At 50.8% G+C, this 25,097-nt stretch overlaps 3 protein-coding genes across 3 annotated transcripts; 1 reads left to right on the top strand and 2 right to left on the bottom strand.

The window, feature by feature from the left end:
- Positions 1–14: 14 nt before the first annotated feature.
- On the bottom strand, positions 15–452 carry IUM83_08590 (ATP-binding Cassette (ABC) Superfamily; the record flags this gene model as incomplete). The annotated part of the gene is made up of 1 exon (XM_067932972.1): positions 15–452. One exon carries the CDS (start codon positions 450–452, stop codon positions 15–17), a length of 438 nt encoding a protein of 145 aa, XP_067794078.1.
- An 11,429-nt stretch (positions 453–11,881) lies between these two features.
- Positions 11,882–21,869, top strand: IUM83_08589 (Transient receptor potential Ca2 channel (TRP-CC) family protein; the record flags this gene model as incomplete). The annotated part of the gene is made up of 8 exons (XM_067932971.1): positions 11,882–13,375; positions 13,443–13,574; positions 14,624–14,657; positions 14,724–14,776; positions 14,844–14,963; positions 21,355–21,517; positions 21,700–21,735; positions 21,805–21,869. 8 exons carry the CDS (start codon positions 11,882–11,884, stop codon positions 21,867–21,869), a joined length of 2,097 nt encoding a protein of 698 aa, XP_067794228.1.
- Positions 21,677–21,982, bottom strand: IUM83_08588 (Lysosomal thioesterase PPT2-B; the record flags this gene model as incomplete). Its single annotated transcript, XM_067932970.1, has 1 exon — positions 21,677–21,982. One exon carries the CDS (start codon positions 21,980–21,982, stop codon positions 21,677–21,679), a length of 306 nt encoding a protein of 101 aa, XP_067794229.1.
- Between the last annotated feature and the right edge of the window lie 3,115 nt (positions 21,983–25,097).

The raw sequence follows: 25,097 nt of genomic DNA, 5'->3' as shown, positions 1-25,097 counted from the left end.
CCAACGACAGTGTCCTAACAGGCCTGCAGACCGATGACGGTGTCAGTGGAGTTGGTGCTCGTGTCACCGCTGAAGGTGTGGGCGAACTCGAGCGTCTCGCGCACCGAGAGGGTGGGGAAGTGCGTGTCGGTCTGAGCCACGTACGACACGAACTGCGGGAGCCGCTGGAGCAGCTCGTCCCGAGGTGTGCCGTTGTAGGTGACTTCATCCTCGAGCACCACGTTCTTGTCCATGGGGAACCGGCCGCTCAGCACCTTCATGAGCGCCGACTTGCCTGATCCAGGCTGCCCCAGCACGAGCGTCATGGTGCCCGGTTTGAAGACGCCACGGATCCCCTTGAGGATCTGGCGCCGCACCACCGTCTTCTTGGTGCAACAACCGCCGTATCGCTTCTTGACGTAGTTTTTGATGGTCGGCAGCTCCGTGTCGACAGCTTCGTCAATTTCGACCATGTCAGCGCCAAGCGTGAGGTTCTTGAAGCGGATTTCGAGCTGCTCTGGCTCATGGTCCTTTTGGTGGATTATTCATCGTGCACAGCGTAAGGACCAACGCCTGTCGTTAGTGACTCTGTTGGCTCGCTCGGGATTGACGACGGCGGCATTTTTCTCGGGTTTTGAGACGGTGAAGTGACTTGAAGGCTGCAAGTTGGAAAGTAAACCTGACCGACGTCGAGCAATGCCCCATCGACCAACTAGAGGCTATTGAAGTGTTACCTCTGGTATATGCATGTAACCGAAGGCACCGCAAGCTATAAGGCAGGCTGCTGGATGTGGTGCCTGCACGATCACCAATATGAATTCTGATACCGTCGATTGGCGAGATTTTCCGTCTCATCCCCTTTGAGGTAAGTAAAGCTTAAAGAGATTTTTGCGAAGTCCAACTACAGTATTCATTGAAATGCTCCTCCAGGCTCCGCCCTCCACATTATATATGAGGATTCAGTGGACTTGGTAGTGACATCATGGTTCGTTGAGCAGTAAGTTTCGGTTCCAATATAGACAACGCCACTCTGCTCCTCACTCGAACAAACCGTGGCGGGTGCCCCACCTCACTTCCATCACCGCCCAGATTTCGATCGAAAAAGCTCACAATACCCGTCGTGCACAAGCGTTCCGTGCATGGTTGCACACACGGTCCCGACACAGTTCCTATCACGACTAAATCCATCGTCGGAACAGTGATCCAGTAAAGTTTTCGCAGAACCAGCAGCTCAGCACCGTCTTCTTCCTCCATCTTTAAAAGACCGAACGCCTTCAGCGCCTCTGCTTTGTAGAAGAGTCTACGGCTCTCCCAGCGATAACCTCCCAGCATCACCATCTTGTTGCGCATACTGAGTGTGTTGTCTACACAACACGGTGCTGTGAAAATTGCCCAGGTGTAGCCATGTTTCCAGCGAACGAAGCTAACTGCTCGCAACACTCGCACCAACACTATGAATCCGATGAGAACTAGAATATACGCACCATGACCCACCAAACTCCAAACGTAATAGGATGCAACAACTGCAGTGGATCCAGAGTTTCGAAACTCCGATTTATTTAGTGCTGTAAGAATGCGAGGTTGGCATATTGCGCTTAGCAGCTCACCGAGTAACGCGGATTCGTAGCTGAACAACAACCTCTTGATAAAAGTCGAGAGCTCTCGCGCATCCACCCCATGTTCGCCAAAAGCTCAAACAGAAGCAGAATTACGCCAGATAGATTGTAGCCCAGCGAGACATACTGGACCCAGGCAAAAGCGCCATCCGTGGCGACAAGCAGGAACAGATCGCTCATGAGACCCTCCGCTAGCAGGTAAAGCAGAATTAAACGACTGTAGTTTGAAGCTCCATGCGCAGACAGACGCAAATTCTCGTGCACGAAGACCGTCGCCGACTGCCTCCGCAGGTTTTCCTCCATCTGGTCACATCTGCGCCCGTGCCGCTTGCACGCGATATAACTTCGTCTTAAAACAAGTCCTCGGAACACGATCCACACCGTACCGACAGAGCAATACCAGTAAGACCACCTATAGGCCTCACTTCCAGCGTCGTTGGCCAAGCGGTAGCCGTTCATATCGTAAGTTCCAAGCCCGCCTACAAGACCATAAACCGTTTGATCCATGACGCAATAGGTCCCCGCTACTTCTTCGTAAAAGAATAGTATCCGATGCTGCCGTGGTAGAAGAAGAGCTCCACGGGGTAGCTGTTATCTGCACATTTAGCTGGAGTCGTGTGGAATGGCACGACTTTGCTGTCTCCAATCAAATAGTTTCCGTGAACATTGTACTGCGGCACCACGAAATGGCAAAGCTGTCCCTGGTCAACGTTGTAGTAGTGTGTAATATCGATGTTCCACCAAATTTGCGCCATTTGCAAGCCTTTAGCATAGCAAATCTCTCTCAAATTCGTTGTGTTTCTCTCAGCTCCTAGTGGAGGTACCAGCGTCTCTGTGATCTTGTGAGGTGTCGCGAATTTCAGGAAACTTCGCAGCTGGAGACTAAAAGGCACCACTCCCACCACGAACCAGGCTGCCAGCAACATCCTATAGCCAGTCGTGATACTTGCAGAAACTGCGCGGGTACTTTGCAGGAGTGCACCTTGGTCTGCCCCATCTTGTTAATTTCCGAGTTCCATCGTATATATAGCTGAACTATCTATCACCTCAAATGCAACGTGCACAAATGTCAACACTTGCCTATCATTATCGGACGCATCTGTTTCCAGTAGTTTTGTCGTGGAAAGCACTTGGGGTGCTAACCCCTGGCGATTATTCTCGTTTTCTCGCGTTCAGTGTTAAGTGAAGCTGCAAGGCCATGAAGCCTGTTCAAGTCCACAGCATCGTGGGCTACTCTCAGGAGCAACACCGGTACGGCGTCGGCTGACGGCAAAGCGAATGCTTATAGCCGCTTGGTTTTGCGTGGGCATGCTACCGTTTCTACTGCAAACGCGAAGCTACCTGAAGTTTATGACGCCGCACAAAATCTCGGAGACTCTAGTGGTTGGGAAGGCGAGACGGCAAATCTAGACTTACGCTGCCCTATGAAGGAGTTGTACATCGCTCAAGCACACTGGAACATTGACGCCATTCACTACCACGAGGTGGAGCATGGGAGACTCTGCCATTTCGTTATCCCCCAGTACAACATTCATGGAAATTACCGACTGATGCCTACAAAGACCCAAGCTTCTTCAACCACTCCATCATTTTGCGCCAATGAGACCTACCCCCTCGAATATTACTTTTATCATGGTAGTATCGGCTACTACGTGTTCTACGATGAATCGGAGGGTACGTACTGTGCCCTCGATAAAACTGCCTATGTGCGCGTACGTGGACTCGGGACCTACGGCATCAACGGATCGATTTTGGTTCAGAACACTGGAGACGATACCTATCGTAAATCGTATTGGTACAGCATTTTCTGTGGAATTTGGCTTGTGTATCGTACCATTCAAAAGAGAAGGTCGTATATTTCGTGCAAACGCTACGGACGAAGGTGCGATTTCACGGGAGAACCGGTCCGTCGAAGGGTGGCAGTGGTATACGCTCAAGAAAATATGCGCTTGACAGCCCACGGAGCGACAAATTATCACCGGGCGGTCATGTTGTATTTACTCATTGAAGGGCTGATGAGCGATTTATTCATGCTGATAGCTCAAGATGGAATACTCGTCAAGGTTCAGTACGTATCTCTTGGGTGCAATCTCTCTGGCGTCGTCTTACTGGTGTACGAAATGATAGAAAACATGAAGTGGCTGCCTGAGAGATGGAGATTATTCTTTAAGGGGTTAATCTTCTGCTACGAGTCATCAATGCTAGGAGAGCTACTAAGTGTCATCGGTCTGCATCACTATATCACAACTCTGAATCGATCCAGTCTAAAACGTTCTGAGCCCACAACGCTGGAGATCTCCTACTATGCCTGGAGCTTAGCAGGGCATGGATTCATTGTTCTGGGCCTCATTGCCTACATAATATTCATCCGGGCCGTGTGGGCATTCGTTTACGTCTCCTGGAAGCATCGAAGACTAGCGATATTCTTCGCGCCGTGTTGTGTAGACACCACGCTGGCTTTGCGCAACAAAATGACTATGCTTGGAGGTTATCTCTGGGAGGATGAAAAGCTGTACTACCACAGAAGCGCTAAAAGCATTTGGACTGCTTAAGATGGAAGAGGAGGGCGGATCGGAGTTCGCAATGTTGCGCAAGATTCACTGGCTTGAGGTTCCAACCGATAATCTGTTTGTAATTGGATTCACCGCTGGAGAAGGAATGGGACCATGTGACGAAAGACCTTGCACTGGAATGGTCAGCTTCTTCGACCAGAGTGTGGGCGGTGATTCGAGTCAAAATGAGGTTCGTCGATCCCTTTTCACCCGCGTGAGAAACAAGGTATCAGCAGATCCAAAAACACTAAATGCACTCCCATCCTCTTAGCGAAGGCGTTGGAATTAGTGGTGTATCTCGTTAACAAAAGGGAATGTAGTAGAATATATGTGTGTAGGAGTAAAGTACTTCACGAAACCATGGTACAAATTTCGCCTACAACCAAATTACGAGCAGGCGCATCCGTTTCACCATAACCCTACAAAAGGTAATGGCAATGAAGCAGCTAGAGGCACCTCATATTCCGGTATCAAGCTCCTTGACGCCCCAAAGACGCAGTTTTATCACATCGTCCCGCATCCTGACAGCAGCTTGGGCCTTCCTGGGGTTGATACCGTTCATCCTACAGCTGCGAAGTTACTTGAATTTCGTGACGCCACACAAGATCACGCAGAGTCTGGTGGTCCCTGCTGGTGTTGGGAAAGATACCTTAAATCTGACGGAGGTGTGTTCGCTTGAAGGCGTTTACCTTGGCCAAGTATGGTGGAATGCTCAGTTCACTCACTACTACAACGTTCCACGAGGAGTACTATGCCATTTTGTGATTCCACAATACAACATTCACGGAAACCTGTTGATAGGGTCTACGAAAGTTCCGCCGTTTGATACAAGTCCACATAGATGCGCCAACGACAGCTATTCGATGGACTGGTACTTCTACCACGGTAGTTTCGGGTACTTCTCGTTCTACGAGGAGGGAACAGGCACGTATTGTGTCGGCGATAAGACCGCGTACGTTGCGGCAAAAGGTCTGGGTACGTGTGACATCAACGGGCCTGATCTGGTTGAAGACAGAGGTAGCACGGATTATCGGAAATCCTACTGGTATGGCACGATTGGCGCCATTTGGGTCACCTATCGTGGTCTAGTCCTCCGCCGAAGCTTCGTTTTGTGCAACCGATAAGGGTGACGACGTGATCAAATGGGCGTTGGGTTACAGCGAAAAGAGGCAGTCGTGTTTGTTCATGAGCAACTTCGTCTGACAGCGCATGATGCGACGAAACTACATTGAGTGCTGCAGCTGTACCTGCTTATCGAGGGTCTCCTGAGTGACATTTTTCTCCTGGTCTCGAACAACGGGTTATTGTCAAAGGTTCAATACGTTTCTCTCGGCTACAATTTATCCGGACTGTTCTTGCTGGCATTCGAGATCATTGAAAGCACCTATTGGTTGCGCGAAAGAACTCGGGTTTTTATCAAGCGACTTCTCTTTTGCTACGAATCGTCTCTACTCGGCGAGATCCTCGGAGCAGTTCTCCAGCAGACATTTTTCACGCATATCAACAAATCACGTCTACTCAAGTCCTCCAACAACGTAAACTTGGTCGTAACGCACTACGTCTGGAGTATCGCCGGCCATGGGATATTTGTTGTTTTTGTCATCGGGTTTATCATGTTGGTACGGGCACTCTGGGCGATTTTGTACGTGTGGTGGGAACACCGAACACTAGCCACCTTCTGGACATCATGCTGTGTTGATACCGCACTGGGACGCCGCAAAAGATGACAATGCTAGGGGGCTATCGTTGGGTGGACGACCGACTATATTATCAACCTGACGCGCTTAAATCGTTTGGGCGTGTGAAGATGGAGACGGAGGAGGGTGGCGAGTTCATCGCAGTACGTAAGTTGCATTGGTTCTCGGTACCGAGAAATGATTTTCTCGTTATTGGATAGGTGTATGAGGGCCGCGTTCAACCTTGTATCGCGCATTTTTGTGTCGGCATCGTTAGTTTCTTCACTGAGAGCTTAGGCGGTGAAGCTCATGAGGTCGCGACGAATCCGTACAGGCGCTTGGTACGAGTAAATAGTCAGATCGCTCCTAGCCTAGATTCAATCAATATTTTCCCGTCCTCTTAGTTGATATCCTTAATCTCGTAGCTAAAAGGTTAACTTTATTAAAGGAAGCACCATCGTGTCATTAAACGTGCATCGAGGGATCCGTTACAGGTTGCCTGACGCTTCTGGCCACGTCCATTTAAAAGTGGCTGTGTCTACTACAACGTACTAATGGCGATGCAAGCGACGGTGTACTGCGACAACGGGGGTTCTCTACCTCACGGACCACCACCACCGCGGCGGAATCGCATCTTGACAGCACAGCATAAATTACTGTTGGTATGGTTGTTTGCCGGCGTTGTTCCGTTTGCCCTGCAGATGCGCAGCTACCTGAAGTTCGTCACGCCACACAAGATAACCCAGAGCCTCATTGTACCTGCGGGCGCCGCGAAAGAGACTGCAAATCTTAGAGAGCTTTGTCCTGTGCAAGCATTGATCCTGTCAGGTGTCTGGTGGAACGTCCAGTCGACGCATTACTACTTGGTTGGCGGCAAACGTATCTGTCATTTCGTCGCGCCACAGTATAACACTCACGGGAATTATCTGATTGGGGCCTCGAAAATCGTGCCGTACGCCACTACTCCGACTAGTTGTGCCAAGGACAGCTACACGTTTGACCAGTACTTTTACCACGGGAGTATTGGGTATTATTCATTCTACGAAGAACAATCAGGGACGTATTGCGCGAAAGACAACACTGTTTACATTCGTGGCAACGGTCTTGGCTCCTTCGACATCAATGGCTCGTTACTACCTAATGACACCGGAAGCGAGGGATACCGACATTCGTATTACTACGGACTCGTTGGTTCGGTGTGGATCACGTATCGAGCTCTTGTGTTGCGGCGAAGTTTTATTTCATGCAAACGCCACGGCCGAATGTGCGACGAGAAGAACGAGAGTCTTAGTCGAAAACAAGCGGTAATATTTGTTCAAGAAAATCTTCGGCTGTCGGCCCACGGAGCGACGATGTATCACCGAATCGCGTTAGTGTACTTACTGGTCGAGGGGATTATGACAGATCTGTTCCTTCTCATTGCAAACGAGGGGTTTTTGGCGAAGATCCAGTATGTGTCGCTAGGCTACAATCTATCAGGATTTCTCCTGCTTATCTTCGAGATCATTGAGAACACCAAGTGCCTGCGAGAGAAGCATCGCCTATTTTTCAAGCGCTTATGGTTCAGCTACGAGACGGCTTTACTAGGGGAATTTCTGAGCGCAGCCTTGCAGGAGCAAATGATCACGGCGCTAAACAGAACGAGCATTTTGGAAAGGTCTAACTCTACAGCCCTTGCCGTATCCTACTACTTCTGGAGCCTAGTAGGCCATGGCATCTTCGTTCTAGCGCTTGTTGCCTTTGTCCTGTCGGTTCGCTCAATTTGGGCTGTGGGGTATGTTTGGTCGAGATATGGTCGCAACACGCGGGCGATTTTTACAGAGCCATGCAGTGTCGATTCTACCCTAAAACTGCGTAACAAGATGACATCGCTGGGAGGCTATCGCTTGGACAACGGGAGGTTGTACTACCGGGTGGACGCTCTAAAAGCCTTTGGTTTGCTTAAACTTGAGGAGAAGGACGGCTCCGAGTACCTCGTGCTGCAGAAACAATATTGGTTGGAACCGAGCAGGAATAATTTGTTTGTGATTGGAATGATTTCGGGACAGAGCGTGGAGCCATGTGACGAGCGCCCATGCACAGGTGAAGTAGGTTTCTTTGAGCATAAATTAGGAGGGACTATCGACGGATCGGTCAGTCGTCGGCCACTATACGTTCAAGTAAGAAGAGCCTCGGTGGAAACAACAGCAATAAGTGAACCTTAAACCTCACTTCAAAGGGTAATCCCCTACATTAAAAAAATGGTTAGCGAAAGCGTTGTTATCGGTGTCGTTTTCATTCTGGAATAGATCAGTTTTTACGTTTGCGAACCGCTTGAAATCGTTCACACGACAAGCACGTAATTAGTGACGAAGGAAGAAAATTCACTGTGGCACTGATATTCTTCCCCACGATATTAGGATGGATGGACGATTTCGGCGTTTTTTTTTTTACAGTAAAGAACAAGTAGTTACTCGTGTGTACATCACGGGCGTGCTCCTATTTCTTCTCCAGCCCAGAAGTTACTTAAAATTGCGATGCCGCACAAAATCTCCCAGAGTCTGGTTATATTACCCGGCTTAGAGAAGAAGATGACCAACTTATGCCCTGTCGAAGGCATGTTTTTGTGAGATACATCGACCCACTCATTACCATACCTCCATTCAGCAAGGTCGACTGAGCCACTTGGTGATGCCCCAGTATAACCTATCGTATAAAATCCGCGACAACACAGCCATATTACACGACGTCGGGTGGCTGAAGGAACGATAGTTTATCATGTGATCAGTATTTCTACCACGACAGCATTGGATTCTACGCCTTTTATGAAGAACAACGAGGTGGCTACTGCGCCAGTGATCAATTGCTGGTCAAGGATTTGGCTCCTTTGATATCAATGGACCGCTGTTGGTCGACGACACTGGAAGCAGAAGCTATCGCACGTCGTACTGGTATTGCTTAGGCGGAGCAGTTTGGCTCATTTACCGTGTATTTGTGCTGCGGAGATGTTTTATTTCGTGCAAGCGGCATGACCGCATAAGTGATGAGATGAACGAAGATGTTACCCGACAAGAAGCGATAGTATTCGTTCAAGAACGTCTGCGTCTTGCTGCTCACGGAGCTACCAGTTACCATCAGGCTGCAGTGTTAAATTTGCGATGATGACTGACTTGTTTTTCCTCATTGCGAACGACGTTTTTTTCGCAAAGGTAGAGTACGTATCGCTGGGATACAATCTTTCTGCAATCGTATTGATGGTGTTCGAGGTCATGAGCCGCGTGCGGATCAAGAGACTACTCTTTAGCTATGAAACCGCGTTCGTTGGACTAGTTTTCACTGCAGTACTACAGCCACACTCGCTTACGCTCTTGAATCGATCACACGTGAGGAAATCCAGACTAGGCAGTATCGTGCTACGCCTGGAGTCTGGTAGGCCATTGTGTATTTGTGATCACCATTATAAGGCTTGTGATATCTGTGCGAGCACTGTGGGCGATGTGCTATGTGCGGCTGAATCACCACAAAGTGTTTTTGTTGGGGGTTACAAGTGGGGAAACGGCAATCTATACTACACGACGAGCGTGTTAAAAGCGTGTGGACTGCTACAATTGGAGAAGGAAGATGGCGCAGATTCCTTGTGGTACGTAAAATTCATTGCTTCAGGGTCTTATCATGTTGAACCGTTTCCAGAGCGATCTTGCACGGGAATCGTGAGATTTTGGGATCAAAGATTGAGCGGTGCACCCGTTCCGACTGGAAGCCGCCACTCACTCTACATCGACGTCAGGAATAATTCACCCATGACTTAGTTATGGAAAAGCAGTTTTGAGGCTTTAGTTTTGATGGTGATCCGTGCTGAGTCATACATAAGTCGGAGAATCCTATATACCTTGGCTTCCTTTCAAGTGATGTCCACGCGCACGTTGCTACGTTTGCCCATGTGACTTGCTTGCAATATTGTTTTGTTGACAGGGCCAATACTCCAGATACGGGAAGTGCAAGGGTCCAAACCAATAAGTACTCGATGGCCCTCCGCGTGTACTCAGATGTTGTACCTTCATTTTTCGAGCTTGGTCTACACGCCTTTGATTTCTGGAAGGTCTTAACCCTTTTGACAGCAATCCCACAAGGACAGACAGGATTTATCGAATCAACAACGCAGCGCAATCGTTTCACCTTCATTTCTGGAATAGATCGCACCGAAAATGGCATCTCCAGACAGCAGCTACTATTTTACACAACAGAACTGTGTCGGAGATGAAGAAGGCTAAAGTTCACTGTAGCACTGAAATCTCTCCACGCGACGCTGCTATGGAAAGGAGGGTGGAGAGGTTTATAACTGTGCAGCATAAGCTACTAATCGCGTGGATTGTAGCAGGCGTGGTTCCGTTTGTCCTCCAGTTCCGAAGCTACTTGAAATTCGCGACACCACATAAAATCACCCAGAGTCTCGTAGTGCCGCCAGGCCTGGAGAAGCAGACAGTGAATCTAACTGATGCCTGCCCTGTAGACGGCATGCTTTTGTCTGGGTCGTGGTTCAATATCGATCCAACTCACTATTTCTCCTCGCAGCTCGGTCGCCTGTGCCACTTTGTCGTGCCTCAGTACAATGTCCACGGGACCTTTCTCATTCGAGACCCTACAGTGAAAGCGTACTACACGACGCCGAGTGGCTGTATGAACGATAGTTTTCGTATGAGCAGTATTTCTATCACGGTAGTATTGGATTCTACGCGTTTTATGAAGAACAAATCGGCAGCTACTGCAGCAAGGATAACACCGCGTATATCGTTGGACAGGGACTTGGAACTTTCGATATTAATGGGGCCATCTTAGCTGAAGACACCGGAAGTGGCAGCTACCGCCAGTCGTACTGGTATTGTTTCTGCGGTGCAGTTTGGCTTACTTACCGTGTGCTTGTGCTGCGGAGATGTTTTATTTCGTGCAAGCGGCATGGCCGCATATGTGATGCGATGAACGAAGATCTCAACCGAAAAGAAGCAATCGTGTTCGTTCAAGAGCAACTGCGCCTTGCTGCGCACGGGGCGACAAACTACCACCGCGCTGCTGTGTTATACTTGCTAATTGAAGGAATCATGACCGACCTATTTCTCCTTATTGCGAACGACGGGTTCTTAGCGAAGATACAGTACGTGTCGATGGGCTACAATTTGAGTGCGATCCTCGTCATGGTGTTCGAAATATTTGAGAGCACTAGATGGCTGTGTGAGAAGTGGCGGGTGCGAATCAAGAGACTACTGTTCAGCTACGAAACTGCATTCATCGGGGAGGTATTTACTGCAGCACTACAGCAGTACTCGCTTACACTTTTGAATCACTCGCATCTTAAGCAATCAAGACCCGTAGCGCTAGCAGTGTCATACTATGCCTGGAGTCTGGTAGGCCACGGTGTTTTCGTGCTCACCATTATAGGGCTTGTGATATCGGTGCGAGCGCTGTGGGCGATGTGCTATGTGTGGCTGAATCACCACACCTGGGCCATTTTCACAGCTCCATGCTGCGTCGACTCGACACTGAAGTTGCGCAACAAAATGTTCTTGCTAGGGGGATATCACTGGGAAAACAACAAACTGTACTATACGTCAAGCGCGCTGAAAGCGTTTGGCCTTTTAAAAATGGAGGAAGAGGACGGCGCGGAGTATCTCGCGTTACGTAAAATCCACTGGTTTAAAATCTCTCACAACGACCTGTTCGTCGTCGGAGCCGTATCGAATCACCGCGTCGAACCGTGCGCGGAGCGTCCTTGCACGGGTACTGTGACTTTTTGTGATCGAGAGCTCGGCGGGGTGGCAGACGACGTTCGAAATCGCCCAGCTTCCTACATCCACGTCAGGCAAATCGATCCACTCCTTGCATCATAACATCAAAAAGAACTACATGGCTCTGTAAGCCAACTGGCACAACCACAAAATTCTTTTTCACGTATTAATACCCTTATGACATTACACCCAAGTTGAAGCTTCCACCCTCCCAACTTCAAAAAACCCCGCAAAAAAACCCCGGATTTTTTCCTCCGGCACGCCAATAAAATCCATTCCGCCAATTCCGCACTCGCTGGATGGAGACGTCGTCGGAGCCGCGCGCGACGGGCGCGTCCCTGCCGGCGCTGCTGGAGCTCATGAGCAGCAGCACCTCCATCTCCAGCAGCTCCAGCAGCAGCTGCAGCAGCCCCAGCAGCCCCGAGCTCGCCGCTGCGTCGCCGCAAACGCAGGCCAAGCGCGCTCAAAGCCCCACAGCCCGCGCGTTCTCGCTGCTGCCGCGCAGCTCCAGCCTCGGCTACGAGCCGCGCCGGCCGCCGCAGGGCAGCAGCGACCCGTGCCTGCTGGCCGCAAGCGACGACGAAGCCATCGGCGGCCTGGACGCGCTGGAAGCGGCCTCGGAGCGGCAGAACTCGAGCCAAGACGAGCCGCTGGACGTGCGCGTGGAGCCGCCGCCGCCCTCGGACTCGTCCGCGTCCACGTCGGGGCTGGCGCTGCTGTCCTCGAGCGAGCGGCGCGAGATCCCGAGGCCTCCGCGGCGCTCTGGGCTGCCCGAGGTCGCTGTAGGAGACGAGGGCGACGCTGCTGCCGGCCCGCAGACCCGGAGACAGGTGCCCTACGCCTGGGTGCTGGCCAAGCTCGGCCAGAGCACCAGGAGGAAGGTCGGGGACGTCCGCAACTCGTACTTCGCCGGCTGGCTCGTGGCCTGCTCGCTGTTCGTGGTGCTGCTCAACGTGTTCGCCGTGGTGCTCGTGCAGCTGACGTACCGGCCGCAGAGAGAGCCCCGGGACGACCCCGAGCAGAGGAGGGAGTGCAGGCACTGGCTCAAGCTGCTCATGACCATGCACTTCGTGGGGCTGCCCAACATCGTGCTCATCGCGCCCGTGGTGTTCCCCAACGAGTTCTTCTCGCTCTACAGGGCGAGGGACAAGCGGATGATCCGGAGGCCGTACTTGCTCTTCTGCGAGATGATCGTGACCGTCCAGCTCGGGTTCATGATGTACGTGGCCGTGAACCAGCTGCTCAATGTGCCCGTGATCGTCGAGTGCCATGATGAGCTGCCGCCGCGGCAGATTATACTCTTCTACTCGGCGACGGTGGTCTGGCTGGTGCTGCTCCGACAGATCGTGGTTTTCTGCCGCTTCTTGACGCACCTGAAGCTGCAGGCTGACAGCTCGAACGACTCATCGCACACGTCCGCGCTGGGGAACTGGTTCAAAGCACTGAAAGCATTACCGCTCAGGAGTGAGCGCACTCGACTCGTGAAGGAGTTCAAGAAATTGCTTTACCGTGCAGTGGCGCGCGGTGATGTTCTCACGGTGGAGACACTCCTGGCTGAGATGCAGTCGAAGTACAGGATTGACCGTATCCAGGATCTATACAAACCGCCACTGCTGTGGTTTTACGCTTTCGCCAAGTCGAGGAAGAATCCGCTTCATATTGCTGTCAAACGAGGCAACATCAGAGTTGTTGAGTTACTGCTGGAGCATGGAATGGACGTTAACGTCCTTGACAAAGTTGTCCGTGTGAACTTCAATGTTGGCCTCGTATTCAAAATCATTAGTCGCATCCTGGTAAGTTGAATGTCGCAATCTGGGTAATGCAGATCGATGTTGCTGACTTGTATTGATACTCTTGCAGGTTCGAACACAAGATGGCCTTCGATCGCCTCTAAAGGCGCTCCTATGCTCGGTACTGCTTCCTCCGCTCCACGGCGCCGTTGCGGAAGGCTACGTTGATATCGTTCGCCTGCTTATTATCAAGGGTGCGAATGTGAATGCGTTGCCACGGGCCTCATTCTACTACCCCGCAGCCGTTTTACCACCTATCTTTGTGGCGGATGACCCTCAAGTGCTACGTTTATTAGTAGCAAATGGTGCTAATTTTCTTCAAGTTGCGTCGGTAGCGCTCACTGGTTTGGTTAGGACCTATGCAACGCCGTTGCAACAAAGTACGTTCACGCTGAGATCAGACTTAAGTGACTATTTGCTGGAATGTGGTGGTGATGTTGCGCTGACCCCGCTGCATGAGGCCGCAGCAACGGATAACATCGGAAAGATCAAGTGCCTACTTGCTCGTGGTATTCAGGTTGACACTCTGGGCGAGCGCGTCGAAGGTGTACATCGTAGGACACCGCTGCATTGGGCAGCGATTGTTGGCAAAGTCCAAGCTGCGAAGCTGTTGCTAGTGAAACGGGCTAATCCCAACGCTAAAGATCGTGATGGACGCACACCCTTGCACTGGGCGGCCAGAAACAATCATCACGAGGTGGTTTCGTTGCTGCTGGCTTACAACGCCAAAGCTGATGCTGAAGATGACGAGGGGATTCCCGTCGTATGTTTCGCCGCGGAAGCAGAAGGTGTGGACTCATCTATTTTCTCCAGTTTAGTGGCTGCGGGGCTAGCCTTCGAACTCAGGTGTCAGGCGGAAACACGGCACTGCATATCGCTCTGCAGCGCGAGAACAGGCAGACCGCTGTGTCGCTAATCAAGTGTGGATCCAGCATGATGATTACAAACGATGTTGGTAAACGAGCTGTGGACTGCACGACGTCGACTGAATTACAATTTTTGCTGAAGAAAGAGGCTGGAACCCGCAAGATCATGATTTCGTATACGCACACGCATGCGCAGTTTGCTCAAAAAGTTCGAGAGCACTTGGAAAGCCAAGAACAGCTTACCTGTTGGATGGATACAATGGATCCGAGCGGGATTGGTGGCGGTGCAGTTTGGCGAGAGGAAATTGCACGTGGAATTAATAATTGTTCGCTCGTTCTCAGTATCGTGTGCAATGGCTACACCAAATCTGAATGGTGTCTCAAGGAGCTTGCTCTCGCCAAGCTACTTCGCAAACCAGGTACAGTGGATCACATCTGTTAAGATGGTCTCATTCTTCAGCTAACATTGCCGTATATTGCTGCAGTTTTGGGTCTAATTGTAGAGGAAGATCACCCAGCATCAATGGCATCGCTAGAGGTACGTTTGGCATTCTTTTCTGCCTAATTTTGCGTAAAGCCTTACGGAGTGCATTGCCTGAACGTAGTCGCTTATTCCGTACAAGAATCGGATCCCATTTAACGACTTTATCATCGCGAGGCGGCAAGAGAGTCCTCGAGCGGTGGTGTTTGATATTGACGAGGCTGCATTTGCTAGAAGATGGCAGGTTACACGTCCACTCATGATTTCAGTCATGAAAGATGGGCGGCACCTTGCCAAGGAAGAGCGCGAAAATTTGGTCTCTCTCATGCCACGCCGAAGAAGGCGGCGTCAAAGGGCTAAGTTGCCTGCCAGGAATGAAATAAATGATGGAGTAGCCAGCAGCGACGGAAGTCCGACAAACGGATTGGATGCTGCGTTAGGGCAAGACCAGAATACAATGCTCATTTATTCGCCGCTCGGCGCCGCGAGCTCACTGCGGATACGTGTGAAAACAGATCTCGAAGGTTTTGGTTTTCAGTGCCGCGATCTGGATGAAAACCATTTAGTCGAACAGATGAATCTATGCCGTGGTGTTGTCATGCTCGTTGAAGTTCCACCATCCTCCGGAGCGAAAGGATCCGATGAAGCAAAGGCAAATAAGCTTGTCAAGAAGCAGCTGATCGCCACGATGACCAGAATTGTCACTGCAGCCCAAACAGTTCACCCACGGAAAGGCGTGTACCCTGTTCTCGTCCAGAGTAACTTTCTTGACCTCAGCAAGATGTACACTCTTGCGCGCTCCGAACTGTTTTATTTTGTGGATGGCGGTGGCTGGACTCGCAGCGTCGGTCGTCTCGTGGATCATTTACGACTGAAGCAGGAACGAACCAGTATGGGTGGCGGGACGAATATGTTGGCACCTAGTGCGTAGTGTGTGGTAGGTAGCTGCGTTGCAATTGACGAGCGGGAGTGAATTCGATATCCTGGTCCAAGAACGATATTACATGTATGATCTCAAACGTGGCCACTGAAACGTTTCGTATGGCGAAGAAACATGATACCTCGCAATTGGACTTGTGAACGTTCCGGTTGCCGTGCATGAAGACAAGGCGTAATGAAGCAGTCGCCAGTACTCTCCTTCGAGTCAGAACATCTAGACCAAAGAGTGGTGCCAACTCGCGGGTTGATGATCGCGCAGCGAATGCTAATTGTGGCCTGGATTGGCGTAGGAATGGTGCCCTTTATCCTGCAGACAAGAAGCTTCCTCAAATTCGTCACGCCTCACAAAATCACTGAGACGCTCATGGCATCCCCGGGCGCAGAGAGAGAAACGATAAATCTAGCCGAGCTGTGTCCTGCTACTGGATTCATGATGTCTCAAGTGTGGTGGAATGTTGAGCCGACGCACCACTACATGGTTGAACACGGGTGGATATGCCATGTCGTGGTCCCCGAATATAACCTGTATGGTGGTTATCGTGTTGGGAAATTAAGTCTCTCATTTCATACAACCCCGCGTAGCTGTGCCAACTGTAGCTATGCTTGTGAAACTACTTCTATCACGGCAGCCTTGGCTACTACTCGTTCTACGAGGAGGCAGAAGGCACGTATTGTGCGTTGGATAGAACAGGTTACGCAGTTGTCAACGCTCTTGGGACCTTTGACATTAATTGGTGGTTTCTCGCGCGAGACGGTGGAAGTCTAAGGTATCTTAGTTCGTACTGGTACGGTTCGGTCGGCACGGTGTGGCTGCTGTACCGCTTTCTCGTGCTACGTCGATGCTACATTGCGTGCAAACGCTATGGACGCATGTGTGGTGTGACCAGATGGGACAGGACCTTCATAGAAAATTTGCCATGGTTTTCGTTCACGAAAATCTACGTCTAGCGGCGCATGGTGCGAAAAACTACCAAAGGTTTGTGTTGCTGTATCTACTGATTGAGGGTTTGATGAGCGATCTGTTTCTGTTGATCGCGCACGACGGTTTACTCACTGAAATGCAGTACATCTCAATCGGATACAATTTGTCCGAAATGCTTCTCTTGGTGTGGGAAATTGTTGAGAGCATGGATTGGCTGAATGAGAGGAAGCGAATGGTAAAGCGCTTGGTCGACAGCTACGAATCGTCACTACTGGGCGAGTTTTTAATTAAGTACGGCAGTCCAGCAGCATCTTCTTGTTGCGCTTAATAGGTCGGATCTGAAGGAGTCAAGGCAGACGACTATGGCAGTATCTTATTATGTGTGGAGTTTACTATGGCATACGGTTTACGTGATGATGCTAATTGGGTTCGTCATATCTGTAATTTGGGCGGTTGTGTACGTGCTATGGAGGAATTGCACGCTATCGATATTTACGAAGCCGTGCTGCATCGACACTGGGTTAGGCCCACGCTGCAGGATGATCATGTTGGGTAGTTACCGATTGGAAGGTGAGCGGTTGTTTTACAAATCAGAAGGCCTGAAGGCGTTTGGTATGCTGAAAATGGAGGAAGATGACGGCGCAGTTTATAGCCATCTATAAGTTACACGGAATCACAGTCCCGACGGATAATCTGGTTGCAATCGGATGCGTATCTGAAAGGCTGGTACAGACATGCCGTGAATGCGCTTGCACACGAACAGTCAGTTTTGTTGTCGCAGCTTGGGGGGGGGGGCTCTCGGGCAGCCAGGAAGTAGCCGTGTTCTATTCGTTCGTCGAAATACAGACATGGCTGTTGGCCCAGCTCCATTGAAAGTAGTCTCAGCGTCTTGACGACTGCAACATTGCAGATTCAACTGACCAGCGCCTATTGGTGTCTAGCAGTTTTATCGTCCCATTCAGCGCCGCAGATGCCGTGTACTCAACTTGCCAGTGGACATTTTATCGCCAACCTTAGCGCTTCACACTGGCGAGATCATCTTCAAAACTGGGTGCACTGCGTCGAAGCCGGCCTTAACAGAACTGCACTAAAGTCATGCGCGTATACATGCAAACCCCTCACTCACTTTGTGACTACAAAATTGGCAGCTTGGCAGTTCATCGGCACGTTGCAGTTTGTGCTGCAAACTCGGAGCATCCTGAGATTCGCGACACTCCACAAAATCACCGAGGCTCTTTTGATCCCAGCAGAACCCCATGGGCTGACCATTAATTTGACGGCATTGTGTCCTACGAGGGCACCTCAGTACAATGCCCACGGGAATTATACTGGGAATACCGAAAAATGAGGGGGTGGTGTTGAAATGGAGAGTGTTGTTCTCGTTCGCAGCATATCACTCAGTGTATTCCCTCCATCATGACTCCATCATGCCCACCAATAGCACTTCAAGTAGGAGTCTTGTTTGCTGAAACCACGATCACACACTCGAAGAATAGCGAGCTGTCGCCTTCAAAGCATGACAATCGACAAGTGTGAAAGTCCGGGCCCAGGGCTTATTTTGAGATGGTAGGGAGGAGGTTGCCGTTTCAAGCGGCTCACTTTTAATAGCCGAGGCGCTATCATAGATAGTCAAGGAATCGCAGTTGCAATGAAGAAGGTTAAAGTCCACGCGAAACAAGTGCACGCAATTCAGACGGCCTCATCCGCGGCTGTCCTGTCGGCGCAACAAATGTTGCTTACGGCTTGGTTCGTCGTTGGTATGATGCCGTTAATCCTCCAAATACGAAGCTTTTGGAAGTTCGTGACGCCACACAAGATCACTGAGACTCTGGTGGTTCCAGCAGGAGCAGAACAAGAGACGAAAAATATGGCCGAGTTGTGTCCTGTGCTAGGTCTACAGATGGCCCACGTGTGGTGGAACGCCGAGACAACGCACTACTACAATTTGGAGCATGGACGGCTCTGCCACTTCGTTTCACCACAATACAATTGCCATGGCAACTATATGGTGGGAACTGAAAAAGTACAAGCCTACCACACTACGCCGTCGAGTTGTGCGAACGACAGCTACCCGGTTGAGATGTTTTTCTACCATGGCAGCATCGGATACTACTCCTATTACGAAGAAGTTATGGGCACTTATTGCACTCAAGATCACACGGTATATGGACTGATCAATAAGCTTGGGACGTTTGATATCAACGGGTGGCTTCTCGCTAAGGATGGTGGCAGCGACGACTATCGCATTTCATATTGGTATGGAACGATCGGCTCGATCTGGGTTATTTATCGCGCTCTCGTATTACGGCGTAGCTACATTACGTGTAAGCGTTATGGACGCAGATGCGATCAGATGCAAGAAATACTGTGGCGAAGGACTGCGATGGTATTTGTCCATGAGAACATGCGTTTATCTGCGCACGGGGCGACAAATTATCATCGGATCGTGCTGTTGTATCTCTTGGTTGAAGGAATTATGAGTGACCTGTTTCTTCTGGTAGCAACTGATGGAATCTTCGCCTGGTTTCAGTACATCTCGTTCGGCTACAATTTGTCCGGACTACTGTTGATTTTGTTCGAATTGATTGAGAACTTAGGGTGGCTCCGTGAAACCTTTCGGCTTTTCATTAAGCGCCTTCTCTTTAGCTATGAGTCCTCGCTGCTGGGTGAACTCTTGAGTGCTATTGGCCAGGCGCATTTCCTCACATGCTTGAGTCGTTCGGATTTGAAACATTCAGGATCGACCGCCCGGGCAGTGTCCTATTACCTTTGGGGCTTGGTGGGCCACAGCATAATTGCCGTCTCTCTTATCGGCTTCATTATGTTGGTTCGAATATTACGTGCCGTAACACATGTTCGCTGGCAGCATGGTCGTGTTTGGGCTGTTTTGACAGCACCATGCAGCGTCGACACTACGTTGGCGTTGCGCAACAAAATGATGATGCTGGCAGGATACTGGTGGGACGACGGAAAGTTGTGCTATAAGCCGGAGGCACTCAAAGCATTTGGGTTGCTCAAGATGGAAGAGGAAGATGGCGCAGAATTCCTCGTTCTTCGCAAACTGCACTGGTTCAAAGTTCCGACTATAGATTTGGTCGTTATTGGAAGTGTCTCGGAGCAATGCGTGGAGCCCTGCACCGAACGACCATGTACCGGCGTGGTCAACTTTTCGATCGGAGCTTAGGTGGCCCTCCTGGGTCAACCGGGAGAAACATCGTACAGCCCATTCGTGTTAGAAACATGGCGTCCAGTTCTCCGACGTTGAAGACTCTCCAGGTTGTTACTTGAAAGTGGACAGGCTAACCTGAATATATTAGGTGAGCCGTTTTAGGTAGTGCCGTTTTAGGTGGTGCCGTTCTGTCCGTTTCCATTTATCAAGGTTTCGAACTTGTCCAACGTGTATAATCGATTGAGGAAGATGAAGCAAGTGCGAGTACACTGCACGAATGAAGAATCTCCATGCCGGTTGTCCCTCCATGGCCCAGAGCGAAGCAATGTATACGTGACTGTGCAACGCAAATTACTCTTGGCATGGTGCGTCGTTGGGTTGGTCCCACTAATTCTTCAAGCACGAAGTTTCCTGAAATTCGTGACCCCACACAAGATCACCGAAAGCCTCGTAGTGCCGGCAGATGCAGAATCGCTGACTGCAAATATGCCGGAGTTGTGCCCTGCGCTGGGTCTTCAGATGTCGCAGGTATGGTGGAATGTCGAGACAACACATTATTACGAGATGGAGCATGGGCGACTTTGCCATCTCGTTTCGCCACAGTTCAATTCCCGTGGCACCTACCTGGTTGGAACTGAGAAAACGGAAGCTAACTCATCCGTGCCAGCGAGCTGTGTCAATGACAGCTACCCATTGAATATGTACTTTTACCACGGCACTATTGGGTTTTATTCATTTTTTGAAGAGGTTGCAGGCACCTACTGCACCAAAGACCACACGATGTACGGGGCTATTGACAAACTTGGCACATACGACATCAACGGGTGGCTGCTCGCTAAAGACACTGGAAGCTATGGAACAAGATGGTCACGTTGGTACGCCACCGTGGGAACGGTGTGGATCATCTATCGCGCATGCGTCATACGTCGAAGTTTCATCGTTTGCATACGATACGGTCGCAAGTGTGATCAATTGGGCGAAGACCTCAAGCGAAAAGCGGTTATGGTGTTCGTCCACGAGAATATGCGCTTGTCGGCTCATGGTGCCACAAATTATCATCGGATTATTCTCCTGTATCTCTTAATTGAGGGAATCATGAGCGACCTGTTCCTCCTCGTCGCAACGGAAGGAATATTTTCTTGGTTCCAGTACATTTCGTTCGGCTACAACCTATCAGGTGTGGTGTTGCTGTGTTTCGAGATGATTGATAATATGGGGTGGCTACGTGAAGGCACCCGTCTCGCCATGAAGCGATCGCTATTCAGCTACGAATCGGCTTTCGTAGGTGAACTATTGGGTGCGATCGGCCAGTCGTATTTTCTCACATCATTGTGTCGCTCGGACCTGAAGCGCTCCAACTCGGTTGCCGTTGCTGTTTCTTACTACTTTTGGGGTTTAGTGGGTCATGCCATCGTCGTTCTTACCATAATTGGGTTTATCCTACTCGTACGCGTGCTCCGTTCTGTGGCGTTCTTGAAATGGAAACATGGCCATGTTTGGGCAATTTTGACGGCGCCATGCAGCGTCGATACGACATTTGCCATGCGCAACAAGATGATGCTGCTGACAGGGTACTGCTGGGACAATGGGAAGCTGTGCTATAAGCCGGAGGCGCTGAAAGCATTTGGCTTGCTCAAGATGGAAGAGGAGGATGGCGCCATGTTTGTGGTCTTGCGCAAACTCCACTGGTTCACAGTGCCGGCGGTAGATTTGGTCGTAATTGGGAGTGTGTCGGGGCATCACGTGGAGCCGTGCGCCGAACGACCGTGTACGGGCGTTGTAAGCTTCTTCGATCTGAGCTTAGGTGGCCCTCTTGACGAAAACATCATGCGTACACTCCGTGTGAGAAACAAGGTTTCAAGTTCTCTGTCGTTGAAAAATCTACAGGCTGCTGTACGGCAAAGTAGAGCAAGCTTCGCGTTGTAGTTTATTCTGGCTTATACAACTTAGACACGTATAGACAAGCCCGGTCGCAGGCATCCTCAGGTGCGTACTTCCTGAATCTGAAGACCTCGGCCGGAACGATGTAGTTGAGGTAGCTCACTCCGGGAGAAGTCAGGGCGTCTGCATCGTTGGACCCGTTGAAGATGCCGTTCTGCACGCCGGCCAAGCTGATGTAGCGCTTCACTTGGTGGCCGCCCATTTCCTCGATCACAGCTCGCGAGATGGCCCCACCTTGTGAGTGAGCGACGAAGATGTAGCCGTCGTCGGAGACGAAGATATTGAGCATCATTTCCCGAACCGGGGCAACGAGCAGGACAAGTCGCAAGCGGGGCGAGACACAACTGTGCGACCTTCAGCAGTGAGGTTCACCACAGAGTTGTCTCCCGCAGTGGGGACGTCGGAGAGGCCGTGGAGAAGACATTTGACACGTCAGTGATGGCACCAACGCTTTAGATACTGGACACATGGGATAACACGTCCGAGAAGAAGATCGCAGAACTTCATCGGTGGCTGGTACAGCGGGTGGGTGGGCTTGAGTCGGTGCCAAAATGGATTGCAAGCTTCAGGCCGCTACCTGCAGGGGATCATGGTGCCGCATGAAGGTTTCGTGGTTGAAGAAACTGGTAGAGAAATATTACAGTTTGCGGCGCGACGATATGGATGAATAACATCATCTCTCCGACCTCACTGATCTTTTGTATGGCGTTTTTTCGTGAATATTGACCAATGATTTGCATTGATTCTGTTTCTACCAATCCACTCGAGACATAGCTCGTATTTTTTACCAATAAAAGCTCAGTATCAGTCAGAGGTCGGAACCACCTTAACTCCGACGTATCGGGTCGGAAGCAAGCCTCAGATATGTATATCTGTATAGAGAAGGCCGCCCAGCCACATATCATTTAGATATTACCTCCCTCTCCGACCCATTACGATGAGCCTCAACGATCTCAAGCCCGCCAACACCAGCGCGCGCGCTCGACCGCTCTAAAGGCGTTCGAGCGCTTCCTCTCGAGCGAAGGGACCAGCCTCGAGCACGTTGGCGCCATGATCTTTGCCGAACCGAGCCGCGCAAGCCATCATCCTGACGATAATGGACAAGTTTGGCGTTTATCTTGCTTTCCACGCTGGCTCGAAGGGGCAGTATCTGTCACGGCACTCCGTGGCACAGTACTACCGACAGGTGAAGTGCTGGCTGCTCGATGAATATCCCGTCCCAGGTGGTGCTGTTGCAAGGCAGCTGCTAAGTATGGGTCGCACTCTGGAGCAGCACTGTATTAAGCGCGAAAGCGGTGGTTTCGTGAAGAAGGCGGTGGCATGCACCAAGACCGACTTGCAAAAGATGGTGGGATACCTGTATTCAACAGCTAGCTGCGCAGAGGACTACCAAGATGCTGCATTGCTATGCTTGCTCTGGTACCTGTTTGGCCGCGCTTCGGACTTGACCTTCGTCCGCAAACAGCAGCTCTCCATCGGTGCTGGAGGGTTTTCTTCATTCGCTTCATTCGGATGAAGACGTCTGATGAGCAAGCGCTGTCGCTTTTCCCCGACGCTGACTTCCGGTCGTGTCCGTTGCTGGCTCTTGCGCTTGCGCTGGCATCTCAGGAAGCTCCATCGACTGCGCTGTTGAGCCATCTTCCAGCGCTAACGGCCCACGTGCCAGTTGAGCTGACTGCCTCTGTCCCCCTCCTGGAGATGCTCGAGGGCTGCGACGACCAAACTCCTTCAAGTGCATCAGCTCAGTCGAATTCATCCAGGGCCCCATCACCTCTTGGGATCCACGCTCAAGTTAATCGTCTCCTCGATCGGGTTGCGGGTCCAGCTGGAGTGGAAGAACCGCTGAGCTCGCACTCCTTTCGCCGAGGAGGTGCTCAGCATGCAAACGCTTGCTCGGACTTGACAGCGCAGTGGATCTTCGACCGCGGAGCCTGGAACATGACTACGACAAACAAGGCATTTGCATACGTCTTCAATACACCGAAGGAGGACCACCAAGTTGCGAAGGTGCTCAGTGGTATGGCACCAAAGCAAACCTCTGTGCTGCCGTCACTGGAAGCCTTCGACTCGACTACGCAAGATCAGATCCATGAAGTCAGCCATAAAATATTCAGTGCAAGCCACTCACTGGGAAATCCGGCCTTCAACATCAGCGCTGCTGTGCGAGAAGTGCTGACTGCGACGCTGATCCTTCACTATCCGTCGCTGTTGAAGATTAACCCACGCGGTAAAGTAGTCGCGAAGATTGAGCACTGCGCCGAGGAATCCGGAGTGACGACGACCAACCTGCTCACTTGGTCACAGCAGCTCGCAAGATCATCAAACCAAGCAAACGGAGTCACTGAAGACATGACCGAAGGAAGTAAAGGAGCGAAAGCTGCATTCGATCATCAAACGGCCTTGATTGAACGATTAATCGAGCTGAATCGACAACTGGAAGCACGCGTAAACTCGTTAGAATCTGCAAACGACAGTAAAAGACGATATAATCGCACGACGAGGTGAGCAAGGATCGAAGCGACTGAGAGAAGAAGAATCAAACGTACCCCAGAAGCGCAGACGCCGTTCGAAGCTGCAACCGCTAACCGACACCTGGTTTGCGTGGTATGCAGGAGATCCGCGCGGCTGGAGATGCAACGACAAGCACAAAAAATCAGACGCCAAGCAGCTTGTGGCCTTCTTGAAGCTCTTTATCGAAGATGGATACGTGCTCGACGAATCGTCACCCAGCTACAAGGACGATGTTCGTCAGCTTGGGAGTTAGCATCAGGCAAGGTCATGGCGTTCTTGCGGTTGCGAAACGTACCCTCATCAGGATCCTGCGCTGTGTTGAAAGCGCTTCGGCAGCTGCATCGCGAAGGAAGCCTGAACGTTCTCATCGGAGACTATCGGAAGCGCCTTGCCATCGGAAGAGTTGTAGATCCTGCACCAGCACACCATCAAAACACACTCAAACAAGTCCCATAGTCCAACACAATAGCACAGTCATTGTTCCTCGTGTTTGTTGTTCTTGCTTCCGTTGATGCCGCTTGCGTGGAGGTCTGCATCGTTCATTCAATCATAGAAATTTTACCGATGGGTGGAATCGAACCACCTTCATCCCTTTCGGGGGCTCTTCCATTGAGCTACATCGGTGGGGGTTAGACAACAACATCGCAGGATACTTTACACTGGAGTGCTCGACGGGGAATTAACGACCACAGTTCTTCGTGGAAGCGACAACCCTCTTAGGTGCACCGATGCGCGGCACAACCCTCAATTCACCCTCCCGGGTGGTCAATCGAGCACTGAGTGCGCAGGGCAAACGGCGCAGTCAAACTTACGCGTGCACCACTCATTTGTTAGGTTATTTACGCGCGTAATTACCTGCTGTCATCCTATTTACGAAAACCTTCCCAAATTAGTTA

This window comes from Phytophthora cinnamomi, assembly GCF_018691715.1.
Source record: "Phytophthora cinnamomi strain GKB4 chromosome Unknown Contig26, whole genome shotgun sequence".
NCBI lineage: Eukaryota > Oomycota > Peronosporomycetes > Peronosporales > Peronosporaceae > Phytophthora > Phytophthora cinnamomi.
This window is presented reverse-complemented; position numbering and strand designations above follow the sequence as displayed.